Raw genomic sequence first — 13505 nt, 5'->3', positions numbered from 1 at the left:
GGCCCTCCGCCGCCCGGCGGGTGCCGTCACTCGGGGCAGCGCGCCGCTCGGCCGCGGGGGCGGGCGCTTGGGCGGGCTCGGCGGCGGCCGCTGCTGCTGCTTCGCTGCAGCCGCTGAAGGAGACTCGAGGACGGGGCCCACCACGGTGCCGGTGCCGCCGCCGCCCCCCTGCCTCCCCGCTCCATGCGCAAGATGCTGCTGGCCGCGCTCTCCCGAGTGCTGCCCGGCCCGGCCGCCGCCGCCGCCGCCGGCAGGACGGTGAGAGGGGGCCGTTACGGGGGGGGGAGCGGTAACGGCCCCAACGGTCGCTGGGGGGGGGGGGGGGAGGCGCGCGGGCGGCCGTTGGGGCCGTTGAGGCGGGCGGGGCCCGTGTGGGGCCGTTGGTGTGGGCCTGCGGGTGTGAGGGGGCCGGCGGAGAAACAGCAATCATAGTCGTAATAATAAAGTGCTTTCGGGTGTCTGTTTTGTCCGCTCTGTGCCAAACCCTGCGTTTAAAAACAAAATGGTCGCTGTGTGTGGGGGGGTGTCTGTAAACAGCTGGTCTTTTCCTGCGCTTGCAAACTGTACCTCAGGTATCCTCCTGGCCTGACGTGAGGGCAGGGCCGGTTTCCTTGATGAGAGGTTAATATTTAGGGAAGTGCGCCATGTGCACGGCGTGTGCTGTCACACGAGGGCAGGACGTGCCACCCAAGGTGCTGGCTGGAGCACGGCCAGGGCGCCGCTTGGAGGCTGGCACCCATAGGTGCCCTGTCCAGAGGCCCTTGGTACACGTACTAAATCCGGTATAAAACGCAGCGATCCCTTTTTGAAAGCCTTTTGCAGGCCCCCTTCAAAATTCACCCACCTGGCCCCTTCTTGGAGTGCTTTGCCTTTGCTCAAGTAACAGTCATTTGAGCTCTTTCTGAATTTTAGTTCAAATTGTGTTATTTCATGGCATTGGTGTTTCATTTGCTGTGTTTTATCTCTTTTACGTGAAACATTTTCACAATTCTCTTCTATCTTCTCATTTTCCTTATTCCATTTTAATGACTGTGGCCATGAGGAGAAAATAATCTAGCTGAAAAAACACATTGGCAAGATCAATTTTTTTTTTTTTTGGCGGTGTTAAAGGGCGCTTTTTGGTAGTTGGGATCAACAGCCTTTTTGACGTTGAGAGCAAATCTCTTACTGTGCTTCTGAAGTAATTCACTTGCCTAGTAATTTCTTGCCCTGGCAAGAAAGCCTGTGGGTGGCTGGTTTCATGGGAATGGCATGAGAGAGTAGGTTCATCAGCAAATCTTCCTGTGTGTGTTGGGACTGTATGGAATATGTGTCTGAAAGTATTCCTTAATTTACAGCTAAATTACATTAAAATATAAAGATGGATGCCAAAAATTTGTTCCTTACTGCATGTACTTGGCCTGTTTCTGACATGCTGTGCTTTCCTAGATGTCCAAACCAGACCCATTTTGGATATCTCAGTGCAGTTTTTTGGATCCTAGTGACTGCCAAATATGCAAAGATTTCTCTTTACGTGTTCTTACGCATTTATAATTGAGGTATAAATTAGCAAATAAATAGAAACAGTCTTAATCCATCAGGCAGCATTTTATACCTGTTCTGATCATATTGTAAAGCGTAAAGATGATTTTCTGTGACTCAGAGCTTACCTGTAAACTGTGTTCCAGTTTGCTAATAATGTGCTGATTTCTCCTCCCCCATGGTTTGTTACAGTTACTTACTCTTTTTTTCTTTATCCTTTTTTCCTCCCAAATGCTGCTAACCTAGGGAGCTGTTAGTGAGGTAAGGACTAAACCAGTTTGGTCAAGGTTTTCTTTATTTATTTTTTTAATATGTACTGGCCATGTGTTAAGAACTTCTGTACAGACTGCCTCACATTGCTTTCGTGTAGTGCTCAGGGCTGGGATCGGACCAGGCTGGCCTCCAGAGGTCCCTTCCAACCTCAGCCGTTCGGTGGTTCTGCGAATAGTAAACGCTTGACACACTTCCAGCTCTAGAACTAAAATAGCTTTTTGTCGCTGATAATACTGTTGCATTATGGTAAACAGTGTAGAAACCTGGTTTAAATTTAAAAACTCCAAATATTAAATCTGATAATGTGGGGGGTTGGGAGCTCATGATAGCCAAATCAAATAGGCAACGATAGATAATGAAGAAGGATTGAGAAAATTTCTCCTGTCTTTTTTCCAAATTTTACATCTATCAATCATACCATTGTTGGAGACCTAGGACTGGATAGTCTCAAAATTTTGAAAGAATGAACCCAGAGCTAAGTGTATGCAAGTTCCAGTGTTGAATAAGCTACAGAAATTAATGTGTAATTTAATTAGCAATATGATTTTGCTGCTAAAGATCAAGTGCATTCCTTATGGCCACAAGGCATGTGTGAATAGATGAAGTTATTCAAGAATACCAGTTGTTTGTCAGGTAATAATAGGCTGTACACACTCTGTTAGAAAGAACATCAGTATTTGTTTAAACGACTTTCTTCTCTCTCCCCTACTCTGCCAGCCATTCTGTACTTGTGTGTTTCATGTCTCCTTAGGTAGTGGCCATGCTATTACCCACTTACATAGTACTCTCCTTCCTCACTGCTTGTTGCCTTGCATCCACCCACCTTCTTTTCCTGTTAAAAGGAAAGAGCGATTGTAGTTCACATTCCACACATCTGACGTGTTTTGTTTTTTTTTTTCCAAAGAAAGTTTTTGTTCTGTCAAGGTGAAATTCCAATCAGTGCCGAGAGCCATTAAAATATGCATTGGTTGTGTTCATATAGGGAATAGGTCATGTGAAGGGAAGAGTATGTATTTGTAGGATTTTGATGCACTTCGCAGTATTTTGAAGCTTATTGGTTTTCTTTAATTAATCAAGGGTATAATTTCTAATCTTAATTTCAAATCCTGGATTTTAAAGGAATTCTAGTACGTATGTACAAAGTAAAAGTTCTCTAATACTATAAGGGTATGCCACTGGAGAGTTTCATTAAAAATTATTTCAGTTTGGGTGTACTGTTAGAAATTTGACAATTCGTTTATCTTGTGATTATATTTCAATGTTGCTCATATTTGTTTTTGTCTTTTTTTTAAGGCCTCTCGAGTGATGGTAGCATCACGTAACTATGCAGACTTTGCAAATGAAGCTACATTTGAAATTAAGGTAACAAAGCTGAAGGCTTAATACTGGTATTCCGTGTGAGCACTGTCATAGATCTTGAAATGATGGACATTTAAATTAGAAGAATTTTCAGAACTAAGCCCTGCACTACCTGGCCTGATTTTTAGATGGAGCTGGAAGCACGCTGCATGGAAGTATGTGGTCGTGTGATTGTGTTAATTCAAAGTAAAGTAGTGTGCAAGTGTATTGTATGCAATTCCTCTGGGCAGCAGTGGAGTTGCTCTGGAGAGACCGTTGTTCTAATACAAAAGGTCGTGTAACCTGTAAAGCAGTATTTTGCCCATCTGTGTTGACAGAGTGATTTGGTGTGTTCCACTGGACTGGAAGGATTTTTGGTATGGTACCTAAAATCAGCCCTCCACACAACTCGGGATAGGCCATGGTTTGGGGAGGCAGTGCTGTGGTATGCGTTGTGTGGTTTGGCCAGTGGGGTGGCTGCTGCCGCAGCGGTTTATAACCGTGGGTAGAAGTGGTGGTAGAAGAGGTGAGGTCCAGACTTAGGACCAGATCTTAAAAACTCCCACAGAGGAAACTCCTCTGTTTTGTCACTTCACTAAGCCTCTGTACGTCTTGTCAGGTATTTGGTATGCACAACCATGGAAATGAGCTTTTCTAGTACTTTGTGAGCACTGAACTTCATCTCCTGATAGTAGTAGGAACTGTCCTGACAGTAGGTTTCATTTTGTGTGTGGAAATCTGTCTTTATTAAAAGCAAAGCTTTTATTTTCCTGAATTTGGACATAGTGCACAAACTTTATAATTAATTTGACCTGTGAATTTAGGTTTTCCTGGCTTGCTTTTTAAAAAGATATTACAGTCTGAATTTGAAAATGGTATGTCATTTAAAACAAAAAAAACGTGGTAGAAATGGAATCAACTACTTTCAATAAATAAATACTTGTTCAACTTTGCAGAAATGTGACCTCCACCGCCTGGAAGAAGGCCCTAGTACCACGGCAGTGATGACTCGAGAGGAGGGGCTCCATTACTACAAGACGATGCAGACCATACGACGCATGGAGCTGAAGTCTGACCAGCTGTACAAGCAGAAGATTATTCGTGGCTTCTGCCACTTATATGATGGTCAGGTAAGGTTATCTTTTTCCCCCAAAGATGTTTTTATAATGTCTTGCCCTACTTACCTAGGGATTTGAATAGAAGGGAGAGTATATCTATAACTGGGTGTCTGTGTACAGTGGCTGAAGTTGTAGTGGGATCTGTGATTTGTTTCGTTATTTCTTTAAAAACTGTCTCTGAGTGCACAAGGGAATCCCTGGGGTCTTGAGACAGCAGCAGGAAGAGAGGGAAGGCAGTTTTTTTTTTCCAGTGGCGCATAGATCAGGTACCCACTATAAAGCAAGAGTCAGGAGAAAGAACTTCCTGAACTTGGTGAAACTTTGCTGTCTGTCCATCCTCTGCCCATTTTTGAATTGCAGTTATTAGATACTTCATTTTGGGAGATGTGTTTAGGGCGATGTGTTTGCCTGCGGGTCTTTCTGGCTTCTCATTTTCCTCCTGTCTAATTTTGTTGGCTGCAGACAGGACAGGTTGGAATATAGAGCCCAAGGCAGTTGTAGCTCCGGATTTTGGAAAAAGGGGCCTAACCTCCCCTTGGTATTCAAGGCAGCCTCCTGTATCAGTGCCTTTTCACTTTTCTCCTTTATTTCGTGTAGGGGGACCATAGACCTTGCCACGCTGCTGACGGTGGAAACTCAGTGCTTTTCTTCATTGCTAAACTTACTTTTTATCTGTAACAGGAGGCTTGCTGCGTAGGGCTTGAAGTTGCCATAAAGCCTACAGACCATGTGATCACAGCGTACAGAGCTCACGGTTTTACCTATGCACGAGGTGTTCCCGTTCGAGAAATTCTTGCTGAGCTTACAGGTAGGTGCTGAGTAAAATGAGGATTCACATTTTATGATGTTGCCACTGGTCATGAGGTGGTCCTCATGCATAAGTGCTGGTGCTTCCAAGGCATAACTTTAGAAAACTTCTTGATGCTGTATGTCATGTTTGATGTGCTACAGCAGCTTGCTTAAATGAAACTCACTGGTGGTTATCACTTATTCTTGATAGGGCAGGGTGTTACCCTCCCTTGGAGGCAGACTTGGATTTTTCTGAATTACGCTGCAGAAGTCTTAGAAAGACTGATAGGCACTGCTTGTAATGATAAAAATGAATGGTTTGGGAAATTTTGACTATAACAAGAACATGAAATGGTAATCCCTACCTAAGATTTTGCAGAAAGGAAATGGTTGATTAACAGTAGGATCATAAATGGAGTAGCCAAGAGAAGAGTGGGTGAGCCTGCTGAGATCTGCATACTGATGCCAGAAGTGAAAAATTAACAAGGAATTTGAAGGCCTTTGTATGCTGTTGGTATTATGAATCATTGCTGTAATGAAGACTTAATCTGAGCATTTGCATGCTTGAAACATTAATGTAGGAAAGCACATTGAGGAGGCAGAGAAGAGGTATGGTTTTATATACTAAGATACCATGTGTTTATTAAAAATGCATATTGGTAGCATACACAGGCGCCTAGAACCTGGTAGATGATTGACTTGCCAAATGTTGCTAGGTACAGGTAAGGAAGAAAGACTGACTGAGGTCTGTTATTGGACCTGAAACCATAAATATCGGTGCTGTTGTTTTGATTCTTTTCAAGGCATCATATTCTATAGCATTACGCTCGGTTTTAGTGGGGCCCTTTTAATGGGGGAAGAACAGCAGCCGTACAGAGACTGTTGTTCCAAAAAATGGAGCTTGGAGCAAGTTTCTGGATAGGTGTGCCACTGGAGTTGATTTTTACGAACAAAGATCTTGACTGAAAATGCAAAACTGAAAGAGAGCCTGAGTTACAGTGACTGGGAAGTGACAGAACTTAAAAATCTTTGAAGGAGCAGGAAGCAGAGTCAACCAAAGACTAGTAGATAAGATTGTCCTACAGGAAACAAACTATTGGAAAGGATTGTTTGGGAGAATTGACAGTTCCCTGAGGAATGATATTGTGGAGACCAGAGCAGATTGTTCTAGGAGGAGTAGAAAGAATAGGAAAAAGCAACTTTGGTAAATCAGGAATTCTAACTAAGCTAAAATATAAAAGGAAGGATTGTACAAAAATGTGGAGGAGGTTACTGATGTTTAAGTGTAAATTACTAGTTTCATGGTTAAAATTAGTCTTGGTTTTTTTTTTTTTTTTTTTTGCTTTGGCCCTAAGAATTTTGCAGAATCTGTAGAAGCCCATGTGAAACCATTTCATGAGCATAGTAAAAGTACAAGGAAGACCAATATTAAAAATGATTCACCCTTAAGAAAGGGAAGTACAGATTCCAGAGCAGCACCAGCACTCTACTTCTAAAACAACCACCAACCCCAAGGCAAAATAAGCAAACTGTGCTTAGAAGTAAAATACAAGCCAGTGTGATTAGGGTAAGAAATGTAGGAAGCGGCACAGGCTGATGAGAAATTGAGTGTTCTTCGATTAGCTGGGCATGATCCACCTGACCAATTTTAGAAAACTTCTTGCAGCTCAAACTTGCTTTAGGCAAAATTTTTGTAATTTAAATCAGTGCTGCATCTGAAAGTATTGTATTTACATTTATATTTTAAAAAGCAAATGGAGGAAAAATAGAGAAATAAAGCAGTTGGCCACAGTTTGTTCCTGGAGAAGATGATTAAATTATGCTGTGAGTACTTTATTACCTAAAAAGTGACATTAAGAGGCAACGTAATTTGCCAAAGTACGTTATGTTAAACCAATCTAATTTCCTCTTCTGAGAGGAAACAGAACTAACGGACAAGGAAGAAACACGTACATGTCAAGCTTTCCTTATTATTGTTTAGTAAGTCTTTTGACGGTAGCAGCTGTGATCCTGTATAAGAAATTTCACTGAAATCATGATTCGGTAATGTAGCTGGAAAACCACTGATTATCGAAGTCCTTGTTGAACTAGACGGGTGTATTCAGCAGGGCGTTAAGGTAGCTCTGCTGCCTACGCAGTGTAGTTCTGCTCATAGTTAAGAGAACGGTGTGGAGCATTGCACTTGCTGAATTAGTGGAAGATAGCGAGCCTTGTGCTGGGGAGAGATTGGCTTGAGAGGTTGCCTTTTGACAGCTATACATTGTTGTGATACATTTTATTACATCAAAATAATCTTAATGCTAAGCCTCTGCGGGACCTCAGCTAGGGAGCAGTATTTTTGCTGGTTTTGATAACTAGTTAGGCAGCTAACAAAAAGTGACTGTTTACCTTGTTTCTGCGGGCAAGGGGAGATAACAGCAAATAAAAAGGCTGACTTTTGAAATTGTAAAATGCACGTTTTAAATAAAAAGTAGGCTGAATTTGGAATGGAATTTGAGTGTCTTACTTTCAGGTACTGATGGCACCAGGGAGTTTGCTCTTTTAGTGCACTGTCATGGACGCTGACCTCTGCCCCCAGCTATGTTTGAGTACACTTGATGTGTATTTGAAAAAGTTACTCATTTGATGGGACTTCGTGTGGTGCTTCATGGGCTGCCAGTTACCTGCAAACTACAGCCTGAATAATGCTGGGCTAGGTATCGATGTTTGTATGGAGGTTGGGAGTTGTGTTGTTGTATGGTTGTCGTTTTTCTTATTTTTTATTTTGAATCTGTAGTTTTTACTTCTGGTTATTGTCAAAGAGAAGACATATAGATTATTGCAATTAATTTGGAACTGTTCATATCTTTACTGCAGAAGCAAGAATTAAAAAGGACTGTATATATATTTCTTGTTATAGTAGCATAGATTACATGTAGGAGGAATGTAGACTATGTTGGCTATTAAAAAAAATAAAATTACTACTTTGCTAGAGAGTGCTTTTGTGTTGAGGACACTGAAATTCCTTGGGTGGTTTTGAAGTTTCTTCATAAATCTCATTTTGTATTTCTTGAATTGTGTTTTCATTATCATTCTTCCTCCTGGCTTTTTATTTGTTTTGTGATGCATTTAACCGTAAACTCTATGAAGAGGGGCCATTATGTCCGGTGTTTGAGAATCAATGTCTTACCTCCACTGAGGTGACTCTGATGACAAATACAACATTGTTTTAGGGTTGTTACCTTTAGGAACTGGATTAGATGTTACCATTTGTATAGTATTTTTCCTCTGAAAAAATAATCACCTCTTGATCATGTTTCAGGTCGAAAAGGAGGATGTGTGAAGGGAAAAGGAGGATCGATGCACATGTATACAAAAAACTTCTACGGTGGTAATGGTATCGTTGGCGCTCAGGTATATACGTGACTTCTACTTTAAAACACAAGTTGAAATTGGCTCATGTCCCATGCCAGTGTTTCCTCTCAGTGTTGTTAACAACTCTTCGTTCGTTGAGCAGATCCCTAACACAGTAAATGTCTCCTGACATTTCACCAGCTACTTGTCTCCAACTCCTCTGAATATTGTTCTAAAATTTTGTCTTGTCCTGTGCTCTGTGATAGGTTCCTCTTGGAGCTGGGATTGCTCTGGCCTGTAAATACTTTGGTAAAAACGAAGTCTGTCTGACTTTATATGGGGACGGCGCAGCCAATCAGGTAAACGAGCTTTGTCTAAATGTGGCTCTGTGAGGAATGTGTCTGTGGGTAATCTGTTTTCCCTCTGTGAACCATGAGCTCTGCCTTTTTGCAAGGTAGCAGGAGCACATCTTTAGCCTGTTCGGAGTCTGCAACCCAGACAACATCTGGCTTGGAACTAAAAATAAGATTTTTATGTTGGGCTTTCTGCTGCAAGGATGCTTTATTAAAGGAGTCCACTGATACAAAGCATCTCGCAGAGCTGCTTCAGACATTCAGGCAGTTGTTTTCATATTTGCGGCAGAAAAATTAAGCCAGATAAGAAATCAGTGTTTTAGAGTGCACTGTTAATATAACTTACTGCTTTGAAAACACAGGTGAAAAGCTCAGCTCCTGTTTTTCCCTGTCTTAAAGTAGTAAGGCTGATGCAGACAGTGTGGTTGAACTTTTCTTCTACTTTGCTGTAGCAGTGTCCTGCCACGTTAATCAATCGTGAAGTTTCTAACCACTATTCCTAAGATATTTTGATTAAAGTAGGTTCCTTGCTACCAAAACACAGATACTAAAATAGGTTTAAACATATAGAGAATCTATGAACTATTAGTTGGGGTGAAAGTTGCCTTACTTGGTGTAACTTCTCTTATTCCTGCTGAGCTGCAGTGAGTAGCTGCTTTCAGATTACTTTTAGTGTTCAAAGTTTTACTAGTTAGACATCTGCAGCTGAAAGATTTTTCAGTAGAGCCTAATGCTTGAAGTCTGAGCTCCCTGACTAGATATAACTTACCCTTTTCTTTCAGGGCCAGATATTTGAAACATACAACATGGCAGCCTTGTGGAAATTGCCTTGTGTTTTTATCTGTGAGAACAATCGGTATGGGATGGGAACTTCGGTTGAAAGAGCTGCAGCCAGTACTGACTACTACAAAAGAGGAGACTTCATTCCGGGGCTCAGGGTGAGTACAACTCCAGTTTGTTTTGAGGCGTGCAGGTATGTGCAGTAAATGTATTTCTCAGTATATTTATAAATACTGTTAAAATAGGAAAATTTGAAATTGAATTCCTATTGCACTTACAATATGGAAGTACTGAATTTGCAGGTTTAGTTTTTGGCAATTCTTTGGCTCAACTTGCTATTCTGTGTCTCAGGTGGATGGCATGGATGTTCTCTGTGTCCGAGAAGCAGCCAAGTTTGCAACTGAGCACTGCAGAGCTGGAAAAGTAAGTCAGTAGCCATTCCTTTACCGTAGGTGGAAGTCTTAGCAATAGTTGCTGCATAAAATATTTCTCATCTAGTCCAGTTTCCTGTAGTTGCAATAACTTGACATTTATTTCCTTTTTTTCTCCACCAAATGGAACCTAGGAGTAATTGAGGGGTTCTTTTAATATTGTTAGGATTGTTTACATGCAACTGGTATTAATTAAACTTTAAGAAAAAAAACAGACCTGGTACCCTGTTAACTTCTTCCTGCTTTCTACCTTACTTAAATTGTCGTGGAAAACATGTAGACTGTTAGGCAGCTGTGTTCTTGTGAAGAGATTTCTTAAGGTAAGTGGCAAGGAAAATAACTCTATATTTACAACAAAGGGAATGTGAAGTTCTGTGAGACTTGATACATGATGACAAGAGATCTATTTTTATATGCCTCCCTAGCAATGCATACAGAACTAGATAAAACCTTAAGGTTTTTCAGCACAAGTGTCTGTCACCCAAGTATGATACATAGGTTCTCACGTTTGGTGAAATATTTAGCAAAATGATATTTGTGCTTAGAATGCACAGCGGGAAAAGAAGAAGAGTTCGTACAAAAGAATAAGCTTCTGTGAGGTACAATCTTAAAGTGAAAGTAATAGGCGATTTGAAATAGTCTGGGTAATGGTTCAATGGCATTGGGAGGGACCAAATGGCGTAATACTGCTCACTAAGAACATGAAAGTAAAGGCTAGTAATATCAACATAATCTTTTTATTTATGAAGAATTATGTTTCATTTTACGAGTTGCCATAATGTCGTAAATTAATTAGACTAAGAAAGAAAATTGCATTAAAATCATTCATCATCGGTGCAGTAAGTATTTGCTATAGGTGAACTGCTATAACAACGCATCGATTGCTGAAGGTGATAATGCTCTGCATCTTCTGTCTTTTTGAGGGTCCTATTGTGATGGAGTTGCAGACATACCGTTACCACGGCCACAGTATGAGTGACCCTGGAATAAGGTACTGTGAAATACTTTCTTGACATTTGCCAAAAATAATTAGGTATTGATGGTCAAAATCAGGAAACTATCATGGATTTGGTGTTTAAATCCAGTGCAAAGTGCATAAAGGTGGTCATGATGAAATCACTGTGCCAAGTCTGGTAACTCCTCTCATCGCTCAGTGGGTAATCGGGCAATGTAACATACCTGTTTTATTTGCACTATTAAGAAATTTAGTTCTAGAACAAGAACTAAGTTTGTTAAGTTTCTGTACTTTTTATTAATGAATTCTGCATTCAGTGTGAGTTTATGGTGTGTTCAAAGTAAGCTTTGACTGAAAAGCAGTGCTCTTCTCTAGGGTTTTTAGAGTATATAAAATTCTGTAAGCTAGAAGTTTAAGAACAGATGGAGACAAACAGAATACTTAAAAATGCAAACATAGAGATGCTAGAAATATTCGGGCATTGTGTGCCATCTGACAAACTTGAACTGACCTGCATGAAGTAGGCTGTGTCTTAACACATCATCAGAAACTTGTAGTGAAATGGAATTTTTGACTGAGCTCATGAAACACATCCTTCTCTGAGTTGTGTGACCAACTTAATGCCACAGCAAGCCACCAACCCCCGCTGTTATTTCCCTCAGAGGAGACGGGGAGGGGGAAATGCTGCCCCTCGATGTAACTGTCTTGGGCTGCGATAGCTTCCCTTTCCCTGTCTGCATTATATTCAAGTCTGGATTTACTTCAGCTCAGTCTCCACTTTCAAATCTAAGTGGTGTTCTACATGTGGCTGTGCTGTCCTTTGAGTAATGAATGTTGCTGTATTTTCATTGCATTCCCGACAATTCTTTGGTCACGCCTCTTCTGTAAAAGGGAGCTGTGTCCAGAACCTCACTTCTGTTCAAGGACACCACTAAAGGATACAATCTCTTTGCTTGCCTTGCTCCTAGCTATCGTACTAGAGAAGAAATCCAGGAAGTGAGAAGCAAAAGTGATCCCATTACTTTGCTGAAGGACAGAATGATCAACAATAACCTTGCAAGCATTGAAGAATTAAAGGTACAGCTTTAAGTAGATGTTTAAGCAAGCTCTTGTGCGTTCACATACTAGTTATCTCTGAGAAGCATACTTACACTGCATTGTGTATCATCACTTGTTCTTTGAGGGTTTTTTTTGTTGGAGTATTTTTTTGAATATAATTAGTTGGTCTACAGTGAAATTTCACTGAAACAGCATAGCTCAGTGCAAGGCTCTTCAAATACATCTTGTCATACTAAGATCTAGAAATCAAAATTGGTCATGAGCTGGAAAGGAGGTAAGTCTCTGAACTTGCAATGTCTTACAGTGACCAAGGTCATTGGTTTTGAAAAAGCCAGAAACCCTCAAAGCAAATGTACATCTTTTGATCAATTTTGTTTTAAAAGAAAACAAAGGAAAAGTACAAAAAGACTTATGTTTAGCTGTTTAGCACACAGCGGGGGGTGGGAGGAGAGAAAACACTTATAGTCAAATCTCACAATGCCCAGTGTAGGTGCAGCTATATACATACTGGCCTCAACCTCATTTGTACATAAAGTGAGTAGAGTATAACGACAGTTAAATGTTAAGCTACAAATAGAACATGTCATATACTTAGCCCTCTCATGTATGGGTTACCAAGTTTATCACTACGGAAAAAATGATTTATATGAAAGACCTGTGTGGATGGTAATACAGCAAGCAGAGGTGGTATTGAGATCTACTTACACCTTATGAAGGTCCCTGAATCTGAAGTGATGGGTTGGATGGTGTTAAGCTGACTGATAGGGTTGCAGTAAAAGTTCGCTGCGTTCTTACTGTTTTGCAGACTCAGAATTCAAAAAAAAAAATGCTCGGTGTGGTCATGTTCCTCTCAAAATAAGTTAATTGTACTACCTAAAGGGACAAACGCTTCACTTTAGTAGGGAGGGACTTTTCATGTTTTTTTAATCTGTTATAGACAGCAGTAACACCTAGTCTGGCCGGTGCTTCATTGTTGGTTTTAACTTCAAGATTAGGATGCTTTTTCTGAGCTGCCTTCAAGTTAACATCTCTTTTCTTGGTTTAGGAAATTGATGTGGCAGTGAGGAAGGAGATAGAGGAAGCTGCTCAGTTTGCTACCACTGACCCAGAGCCACCACTGGAAGAACTAGGTAACCACATTTACTACAATGAACCACCCTTCGAAGTGCGTGGCCCAAACCAGTGGATAAAGTACAAGTCTGTCAGCTAAAGTCCTTTTTATTGGGCATAACTTATTCAGAAGAATAAGTGAATGCATTACAAGAACTGTAATGACTCAGAAATAAACCTGAATCTTATTTAAAAGCTCTTTCAAATAAGGAGGTGTTGTGTAAGGCAGTCCATCACAGGATGGGTTGTCTTAAACACACCTGAATGTCATTTTGGAAGGAGCTGCATTAAGAGAAAGCAATGGTTTATTTAAATCGCTCTGTATTTGCTTTACAAACTTTCCTTTGGAGTGCTGTATGTGTCATGTACAGTGTAAAGACAAAAAATTAAACTTCAATAACATTTAATTTGGTTGTCTGTTTGCATTGTTTCTTTATGAACCAAC

At 40.9% G+C, this 13505-nt stretch overlaps 1 protein-coding gene across 2 annotated transcripts; it reads left to right on the top strand.

Moving 5' to 3' along the window:
* Positions 1–26: 26 nt before the first annotated feature.
* PDHA1 (pyruvate dehydrogenase E1 subunit alpha 1) lies at positions 27–13467 on the top strand. 2 transcript variants are annotated; one of them, XM_048066805.2, is made up of 12 exons: positions 27–258; positions 1768–1782; positions 3088–3156; positions 4089–4262; positions 4932–5058; positions 8341–8432; positions 8639–8731; positions 9508–9663; positions 9857–9928; positions 10860–10927; positions 11860–11968; positions 12996–13467. In XM_048066805.2, the coding sequence occupies exons 1-12, from the start codon at positions 184–186 to the stop codon at positions 13158–13160; spliced, it is 1215 nt and encodes a 404-aa protein (XP_047922762.2). In that variant the 5' UTR covers positions 27–183; the 3' UTR covers positions 13161–13467. The 2 variants fall into 2 exon arrangements, with proteins under 2 accessions (XP_047922762.2, XP_047922764.2); XM_048066807.2 differs by lacking the exon at positions 1768–1782.
* The last annotated feature ends 38 nt before the right edge of the window (positions 13468–13505 follow it).

Source organism: Anser cygnoides, chromosome 1 (assembly GCF_040182565.1).
Source record: "Anser cygnoides isolate HZ-2024a breed goose chromosome 1, Taihu_goose_T2T_genome, whole genome shotgun sequence".
Classification (NCBI taxonomy): domain Eukaryota; kingdom Metazoa; phylum Chordata; class Aves; order Anseriformes; family Anatidae; genus Anser; species Anser cygnoides.
Note: the sequence above shows the minus strand (reverse complement) of the source record. Positions and strands in the feature narration are given on the sequence as shown.

Coding starts and splice junctions, on each gene's coding strand:
- PDHA1 (XM_048066805.2), top strand. CDS start 184: ATGCGCAAGATGCTGCTGGCCGCGCTCTCCCGAGTGCTGCCCGGCCCG. Junction 8,732..9,507: donor GGGACGGCGCAGCCAATCAG/GTAAACGAGCTT, acceptor CTTTTCTTTCAG/GGCCAGATATTTGAAACATA. Junction 9,929..10,859: donor AGCACTGCAGAGCTGGAAAA/GTAAGTCAGTAG, acceptor TGTCTTTTTGAG/GGTCCTATTGTGATGGAGTT.